Source organism: Plectropomus leopardus, chromosome 9 (genome assembly GCF_008729295.1).
Source record: "Plectropomus leopardus isolate mb chromosome 9, YSFRI_Pleo_2.0, whole genome shotgun sequence".
Classification (NCBI taxonomy): Eukaryota; Metazoa; Chordata; class Actinopteri; order Perciformes; family Serranidae; genus Plectropomus; species Plectropomus leopardus.
Window position 1 is genome coordinate 9,109,191 of NC_056471.1, and position 17,752 is coordinate 9,126,942.

Here is a 17,752-nt window from a genome sequence, read left to right on the forward strand (position 1 = left end):
CAAGGCCATTGAAATAACATTGGAATTCTTCATTTAGGTGGTGTTCCCCTTTAATGCAGGATTTTAAAGGGGTATTTTTATGTCCACATGCCAATATAGGCCGGATGTATTATGTTTTCAAGTTGTCCACCTGTCCGAATTTCAAAGGTCACTGTAACCTCACACAAACATGTTTTTGGCCATAACTCAACAATTTATACACTAATTATGATGATAGAATTGGGATAAGATGATTAATTGGTGACATTTTTATCCAGTAGGTCAAAGGTTAACTTCACTGTAACATCATAATGTTCTAAAAAAACACTTTTCTGACTTTTATTTGACATCATAACTCAGGAACAGGAGGGGACACGTTTCATCAGTGGTGACACTAATCTTTGGTACCCACCTTGTGATAATTGTATAAATCTTGAAGATGTGTGTGAAGAGGCGGAGTTTAAGAATTTCTGTCTTCTTTGCAGCAACATCCAAATTAGAAGCGTTTTTTTTTTGCTGTTATGGCCACGTATGAGTCTGGATTAACATGGATGTTAACTGTAACTTGACTGGTATGTGGAGGCAAATAATTCCAGTGAGATTCTGTGTTGGTACTTTTCCTTCTGCCCCTTGGCTCACCATATTACATCTTCTCAGCTTGTGTATAAATGTACCGTTCTCTTTTCAGTTCTCTGTGATTTTCAGCTACAGATTAATAAAGGAAGTAAGTGATGGGGGTGGAGGGGCCAGTTCTCAGTTGCAGAAGTGAAACAAGCAAGTAGAACTTCACAATTGCATACGCAAAAACACTGTGCCATTTGCCCTTGATACTAACGAACGTTAGAAGAAGAAAAAAGACAAAAAAGACGCAGACAGTCGTTGTGTGCCATGTTGGCTGAAGGTTTTCTCAGAGTGCTGCTTTACAGGGAGGAGAGAAAGTTTGCCTCTGCTCCCAAGCCGAAGAGATCACAGACACACACTCATCGTACGGAGCAGTTCAACAGTATCCTCTCCGAGTCAGACTCCACAGGCCTACAGGCAGATTCAGCTGAAACAGGTAAACAGCCTCATAAAAACATAAACTGTCTGATGTAACTTTCCGTACTGGTTGTACTGGCACTAATGTTAACTTTACACAGTCAGGTTCCCTCACTTCCCTTTTACTGAAATCCTCTTGTCAGATATAATCTTGTTTATGACCTTAAATACAAATAATAGTTAAACCAAACTAGATTTAATTGAAAACATCCATTTATTTTCTGTAATTAGATCCAGACCAGGAAGAATCTGACCCTAGACCACTGAAAAGCTTGCCTCAAGATCCTGCAGGCCTCTTAATTCCTGGGTGCCCACCTGCTCTCACCCTGGACACTGACTTTCCAGTCCGCTTAGACAGTTGTAGCCTCCTTGAGCAGTATCCAGACCTTCAGGTAGCCGACGCAGGCCGCATATCACAGAACCCACTACGAGCCACAGTCCCTCTGCACGGTTTGTACACTCAGCCCCCTGAAGCCCACTGTCCCTCAGAATGGACAGCCCAACAGGGGCCGCAAGGCGAGCCTGTCTCATCAATACCAGACCAGGGTTATCTGGTTATGGGGGCCAGTGTGAACATCAGTTTGGATCTGCCTGGATCAGCGCTGGAGCCCATGTCTAACTCTGTGCTGAACGGGCTGCTGGACAAACAGCTGGAGGAGGTGTACATGCAGCATCTGACTGACAACTTGGCTCGCTGTAACTCACACCTGGGCAACAGCCTCCTGCACGACCTGGTGCCTCCGCCGCAGCCCAGCAGCCAGCTGCAGGAGACCGACTCACTGGAGTCCAGTCTGGAACAGGGAGGGGACAACGGTAAGAAGATTAGTTATCTGAGCACCCAGAACTTAGCTCCCTGCTCGTCCAACTTCAGCTCCCCCGTGCTGAGGATCTCAGAGGCTGAAATTCCTCCTCTCCAGTGAATACACAATACCGTCTGCAAAAGTCTTGTGATGCTCAGCAAATCTTTTTCTTTACCTCCATGTTCACACATACCAACAAGCAACTGATGCAAGAAAACAAATGCAATTCACTGAATAAATACATGCTTTTTTGTTTGTTTACCTTTATTTACACAATGTCTTTGTTTACTTACTTGATGAATTGATGCCTTAAAATTTTGCTGCTCTCATGCGCCATCTGCTGTTATATTTCAGAACTACAGCTTCCTGAATTTACCTGATATATATTTCATTTGTATTAAAAGTGGTATGTTTAAGTTATTTATTATTTTGAAGCAAGTTTAGTTAGTTAGTGTTTAGTTTATAGGTTAAGATTTATGCTGCACATTGAGGTTGCCTTCAAAAAGAGATGTAACTTAGTGTTAATGAATCAATCTGGTCTAAATGATGATTCCAGTGAACAAATAAGCAGTCATTATTATTTTTGAGTTTTTAAGTGCATTTGGATTTTATTTTGTTGATTTTATTACCTGGTAAGTGTTATATTTGGTTTTATATTCTGTCTTTGGCAAGTGAAGGAAATTCACATCCAATATTCTGCACCCATGTGGGGTTTTTAGATTGATATTACAGTCTCTAGGTAATGTTAATATATACATGAAATATATTAAATGGTTGAGTGAAGTGGGTTGACTGTCTATTTTTTTTATTTTATAGTGCTTAAATTAAAAAAAAGAATGCTGTTTATTTACTCAAACTATATCCTAAAGGGATTGATGTCAATACTTTCTTTCATTTTTATGTTCCCAAATCAGTTATAAAAACAGGGTAAATGTAACACAGACAGACACACACACACACACACACACACACACAAACAACATTAGGTGTAACTTGAACGTATTCTTTAGAGTGAAGTTTGTCTTAACCCTTTAAAACAATGAAATACAAGTATTTAAACCTTTCGACTCATTGACCTTTTAACTGGTTTGATTTTCTTTCAAAAACATGGTAAAGAAGGCAATGACCATGTTGGCAAGAAATAAGTAAATTAAATTATTAAATTAGTAAATTAAGAAAATTCTTTAAAAGCTAGGAAAAGAGTCCAGAAAAATATATTTTTAATTATCATAATTACATTTACATTTTCTACAGAGCTATTGTTAGAGTTGTAGTTTTGTAGAGTTCTATTTTTTTATTTTAAACGTTCCTATTGTTTTTTTTCTGTTTTTTGTTTGTTTTTTCCTTGATTTGTTTGTTTAATTGTTGTAGTTGTTTTGTAAATTTTTAAGGTAATTTCCTTGCGATCTTTACTAATTTCTTGCTAATTTTGTGTCATTTCTTCCTGAATTGCTCATTATCAAGCCAATTCACCCAGGTTACAAAGGGTTAATATATCTTCCATAATCATTACTTTCCCCACTGAGATCAATAAGGATTTTTGTTGTCTTACACTACTATGTGTGTCTGTAAGAAACCTGCGAAGACCCAGAGATCTGTCCTAGGGTCCAGTGTGTCCATATACTATAGTACACTATAAATACTACAAATGGTACAGCTTATGTATATAAACTGATAGTTCTTACCCTTTAAATTCCTTCCAAAACATCCAAGTATGTGTGATGATGGTGTACTTTAGTGAGGAGCTGTACACCACAACCTGAGAGATTCAAGATATCCGCCACCATGCCGACCCTTCTGCTGAGTGTGTGGAGTCTCCAGTTGTCCTAAAGGCACCTGCACCTCACAGCGAGCTCCAGAATGAACTGACAAAGCAATAGCCTGAAGATTTATGGTGCATTTGCCTGCTTAAGGTTGATTTGTAACCTGTGAAGCACAAATCCTCACAGCGGGGCTTCCTTAGTACCAACAGCGAAGGTAATGGTGATCCATCAACACGCACTATAACACTCTGGGCTCTTTGGAAACATAAGCTGACTCACTGATCTGTGCGAAAAGACAGAAAACAGAGATTTCTCTAATTAACAGATTTGAGTCGACAGCATCTAATCAGGCTTTGTTACATACAGCCTCAATCTGGAGATTAGGGCCTTTATCCTTAAATTTCAAGGTAATTTGCAACTGTGAATCTAGATATTAAATACTAACAAAAATAGGAGGAAAATTAGATTTTACCCCTGGGAAATGTACAAATCAAAGTTGAAACCCTCAGTAGCTATCTTACCTTTCATGCTGAGAAAGTTGCAATTGGATATAAAACACGTAAGCGCATTATCAATTGAGTCCTCATATAGGCTAGAAGTAGAGTGAGGACTGTGCTGAACATACAGTAACTCAGACACCATTGTACCTACATCTGTATTAAAGGGCCTACACCAGCTCAACTTACAGCTCGTTGGCCAGATCTCTTGCCAGGTGGCCATTCAACCATTTTTTAATTCACAAAGAAAATACACACAGGGATTTTTCCCCACTTTTAATTTAAATAAATACAGTTCCAGAGTGCATAAAAAGCATCAAAATAGAGTTTATCAATAAAAAAAAATCTGACTCCCCTGACAGAGGTTTGGTATAAATGTCCTCAACTCCTAGAAACACCTAATCTGAGCGGGGCTGCCGCGTCAGGCCCCTGGCCTCCTGACATTTTGCAAAATTGTCCCCCTAGGGAAAAAGCAAGTTGAGTATCCCTGGCCTACACAGATAAAACCCACAGGTGTTTTTTTACTTGAGTACACCTCCTCTCAGGACTGTGTGGGCAGGTAGGAACACTGCTTGATTCTGTCACTATTGTAAGTAGGCCTACCGTTAATTTTATTTTACTGGACATCATACTTTTTAAAGGCCCTGTCCTGTAGGTGCTTTCAGTGGGCTGATCAGTCCTCTGCTCAGGCCGTAACTGGGTGGAGCTCATATAAGGTCGATGGTGGAGCTATGTAGGAGAAATCGGATCATCAAGGTCCACTAAGGACCCTGACACACCAAGCTTACAGTTGGCCGACGGTCAATGTTTGGCTGTCAGTGAGTGTCTATCATCCTAGTTATTGCGGCTTGTCCCAAACTATCAACCCTCGTCAGCTTTTTTTGGCAGCATGTTGAATCCCCATCAGAGGCTGAGGGTATACACTGATGAGTGAAATTACTCTGATTGGCAGTTCAGCTCAGTAGACAAGAGGAGAAACAGAAGCAGTAATGACCAAAGTCAAGAGGGTGTGAGATCAAAACTTGTTATATGGTAAGATTATTTTATTATCTATTTAGCTGCTTAACAGAAATGGCATGTGATTGCGTTATTGTTCAATCGCTAGGGCATAGTACATATAATTTATCTGTTAACATCAGATTATTTGTTAGTGTTCTAACTGGCTAACTATTGTCTCGAATTCGCCCCGTCAGTCTTTCAGTTTTCCCTTTTTAGTGACCTTAATGACTTTTTAATGACTTTAATGACTTGAAAAACTTTACTGACCTGGCAACCCAGCCTGACGTGCTGTGCGTCACTCGTCACTGCGCACGTTCAAGCTCAGGTTCGAAGCGTCGCTAATACAGTTGATGGGCACTGCTAACTTTGTAACTTAAAATGGATTTAACAGCTCCCAAAAAGACGAAATGTGCTTCGAAATATCTGTCCACTTGAGGTGAGACCTTCCCGTTTTCTAGCCGCTAGTCACGCCAGCAAATACCACGCGTTTTGAAAGCTATGTAGGTCTGACTTTAGTGTAGAACATGGTGGGGAAAACGACGTTAGCAAACATGCTAACTATAGCGAACACAAACAGATAACGTACCTCACAGCCCAATGTTGGCAGGTATGTGAAAGTGAATTGCGGGAACAGCAGTCAGGTAAACGTGTTATGTTCCTTTCCCAGTGTGATTTAAGCAACTGTCATATTAAGTTTAGGAAGGCTATGCTATCTGGTTAGTCTACCTCCGTCCTCTTTGCTAACGTTAGCTAGGATAGCCATCTCTGTCTGTATCATGCTCACTGTGTTCTCAATGACCTGACAGTGAAATATCACCATGTTTTACGTTTGATAAAGGACAATGGGCGACAGTATGTTTATGTTTCAAAATGTATCACAGAAAATCTTTCTGAGATCATTTTAAAGGGCCTGATGCAGCTAATAACATTAAAAGTGTTGTATCTATAATTTACAGGTGCTGTGCTCAGGCAGAGGAGATGCTGGGTCATCAGCCAGTCAGGTAGGAGGACCCTTTATCTGAATTTTGCTTAGGGTTTAAAGGAGGTCAAGGCCAGCTAATTAGGCAACATAAGTGAAAACGCCTGTGTGGGTGGAGCAATGGCTGTGAAAGGGCTACTAAACAAAAAAAAAAAACAACACTTTTTTTCCATCCTCTATTGACGAAAATCCAAGAAAACGAAATGTACTGAAAAGACTCAACATCAGAGTAAAGGATTAAATTCAAGAGCTGCCACTTACAATGACCTTAAATGAGAAAGTGAACTGTCATGACAGGTCAAATTGAGGAGCTGCAGAGAGCCAAGCTAACTTAATGTTGGCTTTACAGAGGGTGGGATGAACAAATTGAAAGAGAACATAACCTGGTGAATAACAATACACATCACATTTATCAGTTTAAAACCATTTACAGCAATATATATTTTATACTTGTCATAGTAGGAATAAAACAGCACAGGTATGCCATATAATTATAATGATTGCCCTGTTTCATTAAGTAACAGCTTCCAGCAGTCATTATTCACGTTATTAATTACACCTGTGCTTTTCCTGCTAAGTCAAAATCTCATCTTGATCCCCGGTATGTCAAGAGAGAGGATACCACTTTAATAAAACATACTTTACAAAAGGGTTTAAAAATAGTCCAGATGCACTGTAGCTCTTTTCCAGAAGGTAAGTGGTTAACCTCTCCATTGGATAGCTCGCTAAAAAGACAGAATAGACTTTTTGCAATCTGGTATCCCAAATGTTGTTTCCAATTTCCGGAGGTCATCTGAGATCAGTGTGGTGCTCAGATTTAAGTTAATTATAAGCAGGTTATTGTTTCATTCATTATTCATAACACACCAGATTTTAGAAAGAAGGCAAAAGTGTCTTGCGCCAGAAAACACGCGACAACTACAAAAACAGCAACAGATTTTAAAAACTGAAGAAAAATGAATATTTTCACATGCCATCTGTTTGAAATTCTGGAAAAGTAAAAGAGTCAAACAAGCTTGCACATGCAACATATGCATAAGAGCCTATTAACCACAATTTATGTGTGTTAATGACCAGGACAATGAAGCTTTTTTGTTTAGGTTAATTAAACAGTGGAGGCCGTAATCTGATTCTGTAGGCCGAGATGGTGGCTTTAACGTAGCTGCCATGCAGGAAAGCTTTGACCCCTGTTGCATTTGTCAAACAAGGAAATTAGCTTTAAAGTTTCTACATATATTTCAATACACTGTAAAATTGCTGCCATGATACAATTTTGTGAAGAATTATGGGAATAATATAAGACTTAATTAGTCTATGTGGAAACAATACAATACTGCATGCTTTTGTAGCAACAATTCAAGCACTTAGGTTACTGTATGTCACAACAGCACCATCACCATGAAAAAGTTATTGTAATACAAAACTTTCTTGAAAAATTATGATTTTGTGTCTCATTGAAAACGATAAAGTTTTATCAAAATAATGAGTTAATATTTCCAAATAATGACTTGGTATGTAAAAAAAAAACCAACTAGGGCAGTCTACAATACTATTTTCTAGGCTCCAGAGCGTCGCCATTAATCAGCAGTGAATAATTGGAGCTTTGTTTTGCAGGGGGGTTGACAGACACCGTGCTGACACCTTGAGTCCCAGTGCTTTGGTGACGGAGAGACCATGGGCTTCACAACATTACCGTCAGGTAGGGTCTCAGCTTCAACTGTGCAGTGAGGGAGCAACACGTTAGGATGTTTCTGTGATTTTAGGACATTTCTAGGATTCTTCTAGGATTTTTTTTAGCAAGGACCTCTGTCGGGGGTGCAAGGGATCCTCCACTGGCACTTTTTGTTTGATAAACAAGCGCTATTTTGATGCTGTTTTATGCACTTTGGCACCTTATGTATACTAAAAGTACAAAAACAATGGTGGTATCATCCTTCTAAATCACTGTGTGTGTGTGTGTGTGTGTGTGTGTGAGAGAGAGAGAGAGAGAGGGAGAGAGAGAGAGAGAGAGAGAGAGAGTGTGTGTGTGTGTGTGTGTGTGTGTGTGTGTGTGTGTGTGTGTGTGTGTGTGTGTGTGTACTGCTGGTGGAGTATCATTGCTAGCTCAGGGAGCGTGTGTGTGTGTGTGTGTGTGTCTGTGTGTGTGTGTGTGTGTGTGTGTGTGTGTGTGTGTGTGTGTGTGTGTGTGTGCGTGCGCACGCTGCTCGCCCTCCCCCTAACTCCACAACCCCTGTCCTATTCTCTCACAGGATGGCTGCCCTGCGGACTCTCTCTCTGCTGCTCTCCACCTGCCTGCTCTGGCCTGCATGTTTGGCCCTGACCCCCCCAGCTGAGCTCCCGCAGCCCCACAACCTGCCCCCCACACTGGGCTTGAACAGCAGCGATGGCAGCCTGTCTGTGGATCTTCCCATGGCTCTGAGGGTTTTCAGCGTGGACTATCACCATGTGCAGGCTCCCTTTGAGATCGTGTTGTGGATCATGCTGGCCTCACTGGCCAAGCTGGGTAAGCTTTAGCTGGTCCTCTGCTCAGACATGAGAAGCCAAGAGATGCTATGGGAGGTGGTTACATAATCCAAGTGGTTTATCAATATTGTATCATTTTCAAATTTCTTATATAATTACAATATAAAGTCACATGAGAAATAAAACTTCTCTAATCTGCAATTAAAATTAACTTAAAAAAAGTATCCCCATTCAAAGGTGTGTAAGTCTTTCCAAGATATAACGAGAAAGTGTGTGCATATTATATTATATTATATGTTCAAAAAGTGATGACATTGTTGAATACAGTTAGCATGATGTAACTTATCTTCTAACCTCCAGGTTTCCACTGGTCAGGTCGGGTCCCTGCAGTTGTTCCAGAGAGCTGCCTCCTCATCATGGTGGGCCTCCTGGTTGGAGGAGTGATCTACGGTGTTCGCCACTCGGCTCCTCCGACTCTGAGCGCTGATGCTTTCTTCCTCTTTCTGCTCCCGCCCATCGTCTTGGACGCAGGATATTTCCTGCCAGGGAGGCTGTTTTTCGAAAACCTTGGCACCATCCTTTGGTTTGTACAAAGTTCATTTTTACATGTTTGTGTGTGCGTATGTGGGTCTGTTAGCAAAAGCTGTTTTTTCTTTATCTTTTCATCATTTTTTCAGAATGAATTTCCACAGTTGGGATCAAGATTTCAATTGTGCCAAATATGTCTAAATTACAGGGAAATTTAATCCATAATTTATATAAAATACACAGCACATCTCACATTTTCCATCGAACTTATCAAGCATCAATGAATCCCTCAAACATTAGATAAAAATACATATTCTTGTCAGGGAAATATAATTAATCACTTTAAAGCTACTTATCACACAGGCAGCATCTTAGTACACAAGATCGGTCTTGGTCTCAAGACAACTTTTTGAAGGTCTCCATCTCATCTCAGAATCGACCGCATTTTCACTTGGTAGTGTTCTCAAACAGAGAGGACCCTGGATTTTACTTCAAGACCACAACTGCAGGGATATCACTAAATTACCTGTGCAAAAATGGAGTGCTGAATAAAGATGATCAAGTTGATTTCAGCTCCTTGGTGTTTATTTGCTCATAGAATTCTGACATAAATTCACAGCTGCAATGCTTTTTGATTATTTTATCAAGACATTTATCACTAAACACTCACACATTTACAGTATCCATCGTAATAAAAGAGGTGAATGAAGAGGAATCTTCATTTGTTTTCTGTGGATGTTGTTATTTTATTTTATTTTAAATGTGTCATGCAGTGTGGTCTTGGTCAAGGTCCAAGACTCAGGTCCAGCAGCGTACGATAAGTGACAGTCTTACTAAATAACTTATTAAATAAAACTAGAAATACGTTAACGTCATGTCTTGATCTTGATGTAATTTCGCAAGACTTTGGTGATCCCCTGCATTTCACTCTGGTGCTATCACCGGGTCAAAATGTGTCAAAATCTTTGGGTTATGACATTTGAAAAACTACCGGCATTTCAATCAGCCTCAACTCTCATTTTTGTTAAGCACTAATTAGTAAACATTAACATGCTAACTCAGTAAACGGGAATGGAACATGGAACATTTTTTCGTCATTTATATCATTGTTTTGGTTTTTATGGCTCAGCTAAGCTGCTGATTGTGTGTACATCTCCAGGTATGCGGTGCTGGGAACCTTATGGAACGTTTTGGGCATCGGCCTGTCTCTGTACGGTGTGTGTCTGCTGGCCCACAGCTCTCTGGGAGACGTCTCTCTGCTCCACTGCCTGCTGTTTGGCTCTCTGATCGCTGCCGTCGACCCCGTGGCCGTGCTCTCTGTCTTCCAGGAGATGCATGTTAACGAGCAGCTGCACATCTTGGTGTTTGGAGAGTCGCTGCTCAATGACGCCGTTACTGTGGTGAGGGGCGAGATGGTCACCAGGTAGCGTGAAAATAAAATATCTTATTTTGTGCATAATACATCTCTCTTTTCCTCCCAGGTGCTCTACAAGCTGTTTGAGTCCTTCCTCCGTCTGCCGTCAGTGTCGGGACTGGATGTGTTGCTGGGGGGCTGCCGGGTGGTGGTGGTGGGTCTCGGTGGCCTGTTTGTAGGCCTCTTCTTTGGCCTGGTTGCGGCCCTCACCTCACGTTTCACCTCCAGAGCCCAGGTCATTGCCCCACTCTTTGTCTTCCTCTACTCCTACCTGTCCTACCTGACCTCAGAGATGCTTCACCTCTCTGGTATCATGGCGTGAGTGCTGCCGTGTCTTAAACCAAAAGACCTTCATTTGTAAATGTTTAGCTTGGTAAAATCTAATTATATCTTTTAAATTTTTTTTTTTAAACCTTTCTGTAGCATTGTGACCTGTGCGGTGACCATGAAGCAGTATGTGGAGGCTAATGTGTCCGAGCGCAGCAACACCAGCATCCAGTACTTCCTGAAGATGTGGAGCAGCGTGAGTGAAACCCTCATCTTCATCTTTCTGGGCGTGTCCACAATACAGGACGTCCACATGTGGAGCTGGCCCTTCGTCTGCTCCACGCTGCTGCTCTGCCTCGTCTGGAGGGCCACAGGTTGCTTTAAAAATCTTCACATTTCACATGTCAACCGGCACACTAGGGCTGTCAATGCCAATGCATTCATCGCGATGCATTTAATGTCTGTAATAAACGCGTAATTTGTTTTCAAATCGCCATAATCGTCAGACTACTTTCCTGTCTTTAAGAGGCTGTGCCAGAATGAGTTTTGAAGTAAAAGCGATGATACTGGTATAATAACAAAACTAGAATTCCTGATGAATGACTGGAACCACCAGGTCATGTTCAATTTTTAGTGATGGAAATGTGGCATGGTCATTTCACAGGGGTCCCTTGACCCCTGACCTCTAGATATCTAAATGAAAATGGGTTCTTTGGGTAACCATGAGCCTCTTCTTTACAGACATGTCCACGTTATGCCAGACCCATGCAGTTTTTTTTTTTGCTGTCATTTGATTCCTAATCAAGACAGTCTGGTAATAATTGCGTCATCTTTTCAGTATGGATTTCAGAAACTCTTATGAAAAGCAAAATAATGGAATTAAAAACATAATTAAAAATGCAATTAATAGTGATTAGCGATTGAAATTCTGCAGTTAATCACGATTTAAATTTAATTGTTTGACAGCCCTACAATGTACCAGTCATGTTCTGGTCAGGAGCTTCATAAACAGTTGTCATTTAGTGGAATCAACACATCTCCCTCCTCTGAAGGCGTCCTCCTGCTGACTGCTGTGGTGAACAAGCTCCGGAGGAACACTGTGACCTTTCGAGATCAGTTCATTATCGCCTACGGAGGCCTGAGAGGGGCAATCTGCTTCTCCCTCGTCTTCCTGATCGATGACTTCCCAAAGAAAAGACTCTTCATCACAACTACCATCGTGGTGATCCTCTTCACTGTCTTTGTACAGGTGGGAGTGCGATGTCACTTCATGAGAGACCACTTCCTCTATTGTCACAGTCTAGTTTTTATGCTTCCATGCCGGAGATAGCCATGGCTGGAGGCATTGTGTTTTCAGTTTCTCCGTCTGTCTCATACGCCTAAATTCAATATCTCAAGAACATCGAGCACAATTCAGCACAAAACAATTAACTTTTTTTGAATTTGGTGATCAAAGTCAAAGCTCAAAGTCACTGTGACCCCTCAAAACATGTTTTTGGCCATAATTCAAGAATTTATATGCTAATTATGAAAAATATTACACAGAAGTAAGAGGATTACATTATAAAGTGATGAGATTTTATATTTAAAAGGTCAAAGGTCAACCTCACTGTGACATCATAACATTCTATAAAAACAACTCTTCTGCCATTATTCAACACCATAACTCAGGAGCAGAAGTGGAGACATTTGGTCAGATACTGAATTGGTGACCTTAATCTTGGGTGTCCACTTTGAAACTGTGCTGATTGAAGAGATCTTCTGTGCTGCCGGGGGAAATACTTGTGTGAAGTATCCATGTTTGTACTGACATGGAAGTAAACTGTGAGTGTAACTGGAAACATGAAAACAAATTAAGACAAATAATCAACAGACTATAACAAAACAAAATGAGAAAACAGAAAAAAACAAAAATAAAAAAGTACGCCTGATCTTACATAGTCAGGTAAACAGAGCACAGGTAGATAGAGTGAGACATTCATAGATAACAATTATTAATCTTTATTTAGTCAATAAATGGGCTCCATATGCTCAAAAAATCAATTTGGATGCTTTTGTGTTTTAGAACTCTATTCTTCATTTTTATGATTCTGATCATTTTTTGTTGAGCCATTTCTGAGAGCAGGAGGGTGTAAAACATTTCCATCTGGTTGGAATCATCTTCTTGGCAGCTACTATCCTCAGCATCAGTGCTCCTTAGATTTAGAGTTCAAAACAGACTCTGAACATCCAAAGAGTGGCTGTCTTAGGTCAGCAGAAATATTCCTTCCATAGACCACTGAAGTATTTTACACCAGTATTCATGTAATTCATGACAAAGCCAGAGAAGATGTATTGGTTTTATTTGTTGTGCTTTGTCTTGTTTCCAGGGGATGACCATTAAGCCTCTGGTAGAGCTGCTGGATGTAAAGAGGAAGAAGAGAGCTCTGCCTACTGTCAGCGAGGAGATCCACAGCAGGGTGAGAGATGACAACTTTTACCAACATGTACTGTATATGTGTTACTAGTGTGGTAAATTTCAGGTGTCATTTGTCACTAAATGATAATAATGTCTTCAATACATCATTTATTCTTGTGCAGCATACTTACACCTCAGCTGTTTTCATAGTAATAAAGAGAGCATGAGGATATTTATTAATGCATTTTCTTTTCATTTATGTGACATTATCTCAGTGTAACAAGGTGAAATGCTTTAACTGTTAAACATGACATCCCTTTTCATGTTCAAAGTTCTTTGTTATAAAAAGGAGTCTTTCATGTTGCACTGGTGTCATGGCCTCTGTGTGTGAACACAGGTCTTTTTCACTTTCATCTGTGAAAATGAAAATAATAGGGATAATTCAGCACAGAATCTGTTTTCTGGTTATACTTTCTTAATAGATATGCAGCATGCCGGGATGGATACCCACTCTGAAATAAGACACTGAAATGATACATAGAGGAATAATATGATCTATGGAAGCTATACTCACATCATGTCTCCTCTTAGCTCATTGATCACCTGCTGGCAGGAATAGAAGATGTGGTTGGCTACTGGGGACAACACTACTGGAAAGACAAGTTAGTTTTTCTTGTTTTAAGTTTATTTCACCTTCTGCATGTGCTTCCCTGAACAGTTTTCCATGTCCATAAAAATAAGACCTAAAATGACCAGTAGGTGGCAGCAAATACCTCATGGAAAAGTTTTTGAATATTTTTTTCAGTCAGGACTCTGAATAATGTCAAGTGGTTACTGTAATGTATTTTATGTGTGTGTGTGAGGTTTGAGCAGTTCAACAGGAAGTACCTCCGTCGTTTCCTGATCCGTGAGGATCACCAGGCTCGCTCCAGCATCCTCAGAGTTTACCAGGAGTTGGAGAGAAGGGAGCAGAGGGGAGACGAAGAGGCGCCGCCACTGTGAGGATACATGTTTTATGTCCATGTGTCTTGTAGCGAGGCTCAGGGATCTTAAAAACTTAATTGACAGAGCTCCATTGAATCCAAAACACTATTGTCATTACCAAAATAATAATCTGTGCTACTTCCGTGTTTTTTTAAAGAATAGCAAGTTTTAACACAAGTTTTTGAGCAGTATTTGCATCTGATGAAAGTCGAAAGTTAGGGAATATCTCCACCTACCCTGACAATTACCAGTTTTCTTCTTAATTAAAACCCCAATCGTGCCACTGAAAACTGACTCACTGTCAGTTCCGCAACATCGTTTTTGGCTGAATGGATGTTAATGTTCACCCCCGTTCCTTTCAGAGTGGACCCTCGCTCCCACAGCCGTCCCCTCTTACCAGAGGAGATGGACAGCATCAGGCGGATCCTGTCCAGAAACCTTCAAAACTTCAACAACAAGGTAAATTCACAGCTTTGAGTTGTGTACCTTTTGTTTACATGAAAAAAATCACTAAAGGCACAGTATCTACTTTTCATGTATTTATGTATGAGTTGTCACTCCAGCAGACACCCGCCTACAGCAGACACACTTTGCACCAGGACGCCACCACGGACAGAACGAGGAAGCCTCTTTACAGACACCAGAGTCTGGGAGAGAGATACACGTATAATACACAGGTACTGCATCCAAACACAAGTCATTCTGTCTCATTTTCTGCATTTTTTTTAATCATTCTGCAAGCTAGTGAAAATGTCAACAAATGAGGTGAGATCATTCTGTTAGGTTAAGTCTACATCCTGCTGAGGACAACCTGAAATTCATCAGAAAAATTGAAAAACATAAATAATTTTATCCTCAGCCTCATGCTTTGTGAGCAAATGTCTTAAGATGCCTTCATGAAATAACAATATGTTCTGACTGTTAATGAATGCAGTAAATAGAAATGAAAGGAAGAGGACTTTTTTTTTAAATTGAAACTTTTTTAAATTGAAAATAGAACCTAGTGTCACTATTTTGAAACAAGGCATGCTAGTAGATCATTATTTGTGTTCAGAAAATGACGCTCACTTAATCAAAGAAAATTACTGATTGCTGATTGAGTTTCATTTATTCATTACTTAGTTTGAACTTGCAGCGTTTGTACTTCCTCTGTGACAGGGGGAGGATGGAGAGTTCAATGGCTGTCGCAGAGTGAGAGCAGGACTCAGCAGGTCTCACACAGGTAAAAAGTAAAAGACATAAATATAAAAAAAAACACATATTAGACCAAATATGCAGTTTTTCCTTCAGGTTTACGACTTCTGTCCTAGACTTAGGTCCCAAGGATATGCATGTATTTATGCATGTTATGTTTCTTTGTTTGTGTGTATCTAAGATACTGCTGTGGGATAGGACAGTCTCTGGTAAATGGATGACAGGAAGACTGTTTTTGTAATGACATATTATTATGTCTGCACACAATTTAAGTTTTGTCTTTCCACTCTTCTGCTTTCTCTTGAACTTGCAGTCCTCACTAAAACAGTGTTAGAATATAGAGGCTTAGCATCAGATTGTCCCTCGTCTCTTGTGTCGGGGAGAAGTGAAGTACGTGTCATTAACTGAGTGGTTTATCTACATTATGATTAGCTTGCTCGTAGTTACATTCATATTTGCATAGTGATTCAAGTAGTTAGTTATTACTTTTTTGACTTTTTGTGCTTAGATAACTTTAAAACTATTAACAATTGTGGGCCACGAAAGCTAAGTAATGATTTTTGTTTTTTATTTTACCATTGCTTCTCTACTTCTATTAAACCCTGTTTGACGATAATCAGTCATCATTCATACTGATTATTGCGATTTATTGTTCAAAGTAGTTGTTGTTTGCTCTTTTAGAGATTACCTAGCTAAAGTGAGTAATCCTGCTTTGTATCATCCCAACACCTGGATTCTAGTTTCGGAAGGCACCTGTCTGACTGATCAAGACATTATCATCCCAAAACCAAAGCTGACATCCCTGCACTTCCACATGAATAGAGTGCTTCAGGATTTTTTTTCTGTAGGCTAACACAGAAGTTAGTGTCTCCCTTGTTTCCTTGTCAAAGAAGCCCAGGGGATTTTTTCATTGGATTTTGGATTATTGCTTAAGATAAGATCTGCAGCAAAGAAACATTTCTGATACTGACACGTTTTGTTCAGCAAAAACACAAAGGATTACCACTTCTAGGATTTTTGAAACCTAAATGTAAACACCCCAAATTAAAAGCTAATGTTAGGCTATAAACGAACTACTTTATGGTCACATGACTTAATGTCACCATCACAACCAGGCTGTAAGCCGTGTTCAGCTTGATGACATCCTGTAGTCTCATTTAGCCACTTGTTAGCAACTGCCTCTCTTTAAGACACATAAAAGGTTCAAAGTTCACGAAGAGGTTATTTACTGGCGTATTTGATGTCATAGATCAAAACGTCTCAACAAAAGTCTCTTCAGCTTGTGTTAACCACAGACCTTATGTCAGGCATCTAACCAAAAATTCAGTAAACTTTGAGATGAGGGAATCAGGGGTGCTAAGATGTTAACTCATTACCAGGTTTCCAGGACTCATTCGTGGAGCACTCTATGGTGGGGTATTTTATTTTTTGGTTTTATGTTTGACCTGTGAACAAGAGGGAGGCTTTTTTTGCTGTAATGTGATGTTTTTGTATTATATTTTGTTATAATTTTGCATCACATATACAATTTCAATTTTATAATTTTTTACAAAGTACTTTGAACAACTTTTCTTGAGTTAACCAAATTATATTTCTCCCTGAGGTTGCTTTGCTGTAGTTCAGCTTCTTCAACGGGGGAAGTCATTGTTAGCTTGCAAAGCTATGCGTTCAAAGTGGCCTTCCCAACGCTCTTATCTCTCTCTACCTCCTGACCTTTGACCCTGACAGCAATAGTGCGACTGTTCTGACTTTGTGGGCCTGGAGCTCACTGCAGCATCTCTTCTCTCGTCAGTGTGCGCCCTGAGCCCGAGGCCCATCCTGCAGGACTCATCAGTCCCAGCAGCTTCGGCTCACACCGGTGGGCCGGTGGATCCACAACCTTCAGCTGCCAGAGAGGAGCAGGTCTCTCCACAACATCAAGCACCTGCGGGAAGAGCCCCGAAGAAACAACTCAGCTTTGTCTTGGAGAGCGAGAAGCAGCCATGAAGGCGGACTGTGAGAGAGACAGAAAAACCAGGAGGAGAAACCAGTGAACTCAGTGTGCTCAGTCATTTCAGAATGGCTCCATAAAGTGATAAGTACCTCATATTTATTTAGCCATAGAGTTTTGGGTTTCAAGACTTGATGAAAGGTTGTTGCAATTTCATGGATACCTTCCAATTAAAACTTTTTAAAAGGATTACATAAGTCACCTCCTGGCTTTATCATTTTGACTGTTTGCCAGCTACATTAAAGCTTTGCTCCGTGTTTCACCTCGTGAGCACCTTTAGTGGAGGTTTGAGGGTCATTTGCATCTTTAGTCTAATTCATTTTCAAAGTGGTGCTCCAAGAGTAGCACCTACTTTAGAAATACCTTGCAGTCATAAATGCTGATACTCGCTGTCCACATTATACACACAAGCCATTCCTGCCTCTCCTTGTTTCTTTTATAAATACGCAGCACACCCGC

General features: G+C 40.3%; 2 protein-coding genes across 4 annotated transcripts; both read left to right on the top strand.

Annotated features, from left to right (window-relative positions):
- The first annotated feature begins 766 nt into the window (after positions 1 to 766).
- On the top strand, positions 767 to 2,600 carry si:dkey-237j10.2 (uncharacterized protein LOC568721 homolog). The gene is made up of 2 exons (XM_042493605.1): positions 767 to 1,036; positions 1,249 to 2,600. The coding sequence occupies exons 1-2, from the start codon at positions 868 to 870 to the stop codon at positions 1,935 to 1,937; spliced, it is 858 nt and encodes a 285-aa protein (XP_042349539.1). The 5' UTR covers positions 767 to 867; the 3' UTR covers positions 1,938 to 2,600.
- A 2,779-nt stretch (positions 2,601 to 5,379) lies between these two features.
- Positions 5,380 to 17,320, top strand: LOC121947929 (sodium/hydrogen exchanger 2-like). Of its 3 annotated transcripts, XM_042493127.1 has the most exons (16): positions 5,380 to 5,401; positions 6,033 to 6,077; positions 7,670 to 7,754; positions 8,305 to 8,558; positions 8,879 to 9,101; positions 10,206 to 10,446; positions 10,528 to 10,778; positions 10,884 to 11,101; positions 11,780 to 11,976; positions 13,097 to 13,186; positions 13,717 to 13,787; positions 13,989 to 14,123; positions 14,472 to 14,568; positions 14,673 to 14,786; positions 15,268 to 15,331; positions 17,096 to 17,320. In XM_042493127.1, exons 4-16 carry the CDS (start codon positions 8,306 to 8,308, stop codon positions 17,287 to 17,289), a joined length of 2,148 nt encoding a protein of 715 aa, XP_042349061.1. In that variant the 5' UTR covers positions 5,380 to 5,401; positions 6,033 to 6,077; positions 7,670 to 7,754; position 8,305; the 3' UTR covers positions 17,290 to 17,320. The 3 variants fall into 3 exon arrangements, with proteins under 3 accessions (XP_042349061.1, XP_042349059.1, XP_042349062.1); XM_042493125.1 differs by lacking the exons at positions 5,380 to 5,401; positions 6,033 to 6,077 and adding an exon at positions 6,686 to 6,748; XM_042493128.1 differs by lacking the exons at positions 5,380 to 5,401; positions 6,033 to 6,077; positions 7,670 to 7,754 and having other exon boundaries at positions 8,435 to 8,558; positions 14,676 to 14,786.
- Positions 17,321 to 17,752: the final 432 nt, after the last annotated feature.

Excerpts from the sequence above, each read along its gene's own strand:
- si:dkey-237j10.2 (XM_042493605.1), top strand. The coding sequence starts at position 868 with ATGTTGGCTGAAGGTTTTCTCAGAGTGCTGCTTTACAGGGAGGAGAGA. Across the intron at positions 1,037-1,248 it reads GGCAGATTCAGCTGAAACAG|ATCCAGACCAGGAAGAATCT; the intron begins GTAAACAGCCTC and ends TTCTGTAATTAG.
- LOC121947929 (XM_042493127.1), top strand. The coding sequence starts at position 8,306 with ATGGCTGCCCTGCGGACTCTCTCTCTGCTGCTCTCCACCTGCCTGCTC. Across the intron at positions 11,977-13,096 it reads TCTTCACTGTCTTTGTACAG|GGGATGACCATTAAGCCTCT; the intron begins GTGGGAGTGCGA and ends TCTTGTTTCCAG. Across the intron at positions 13,788-13,988 it reads CAACACTACTGGAAAGACAA|GTTTGAGCAGTTCAACAGGA; the intron begins GTTAGTTTTTCT and ends TGTGTGTGTGAG.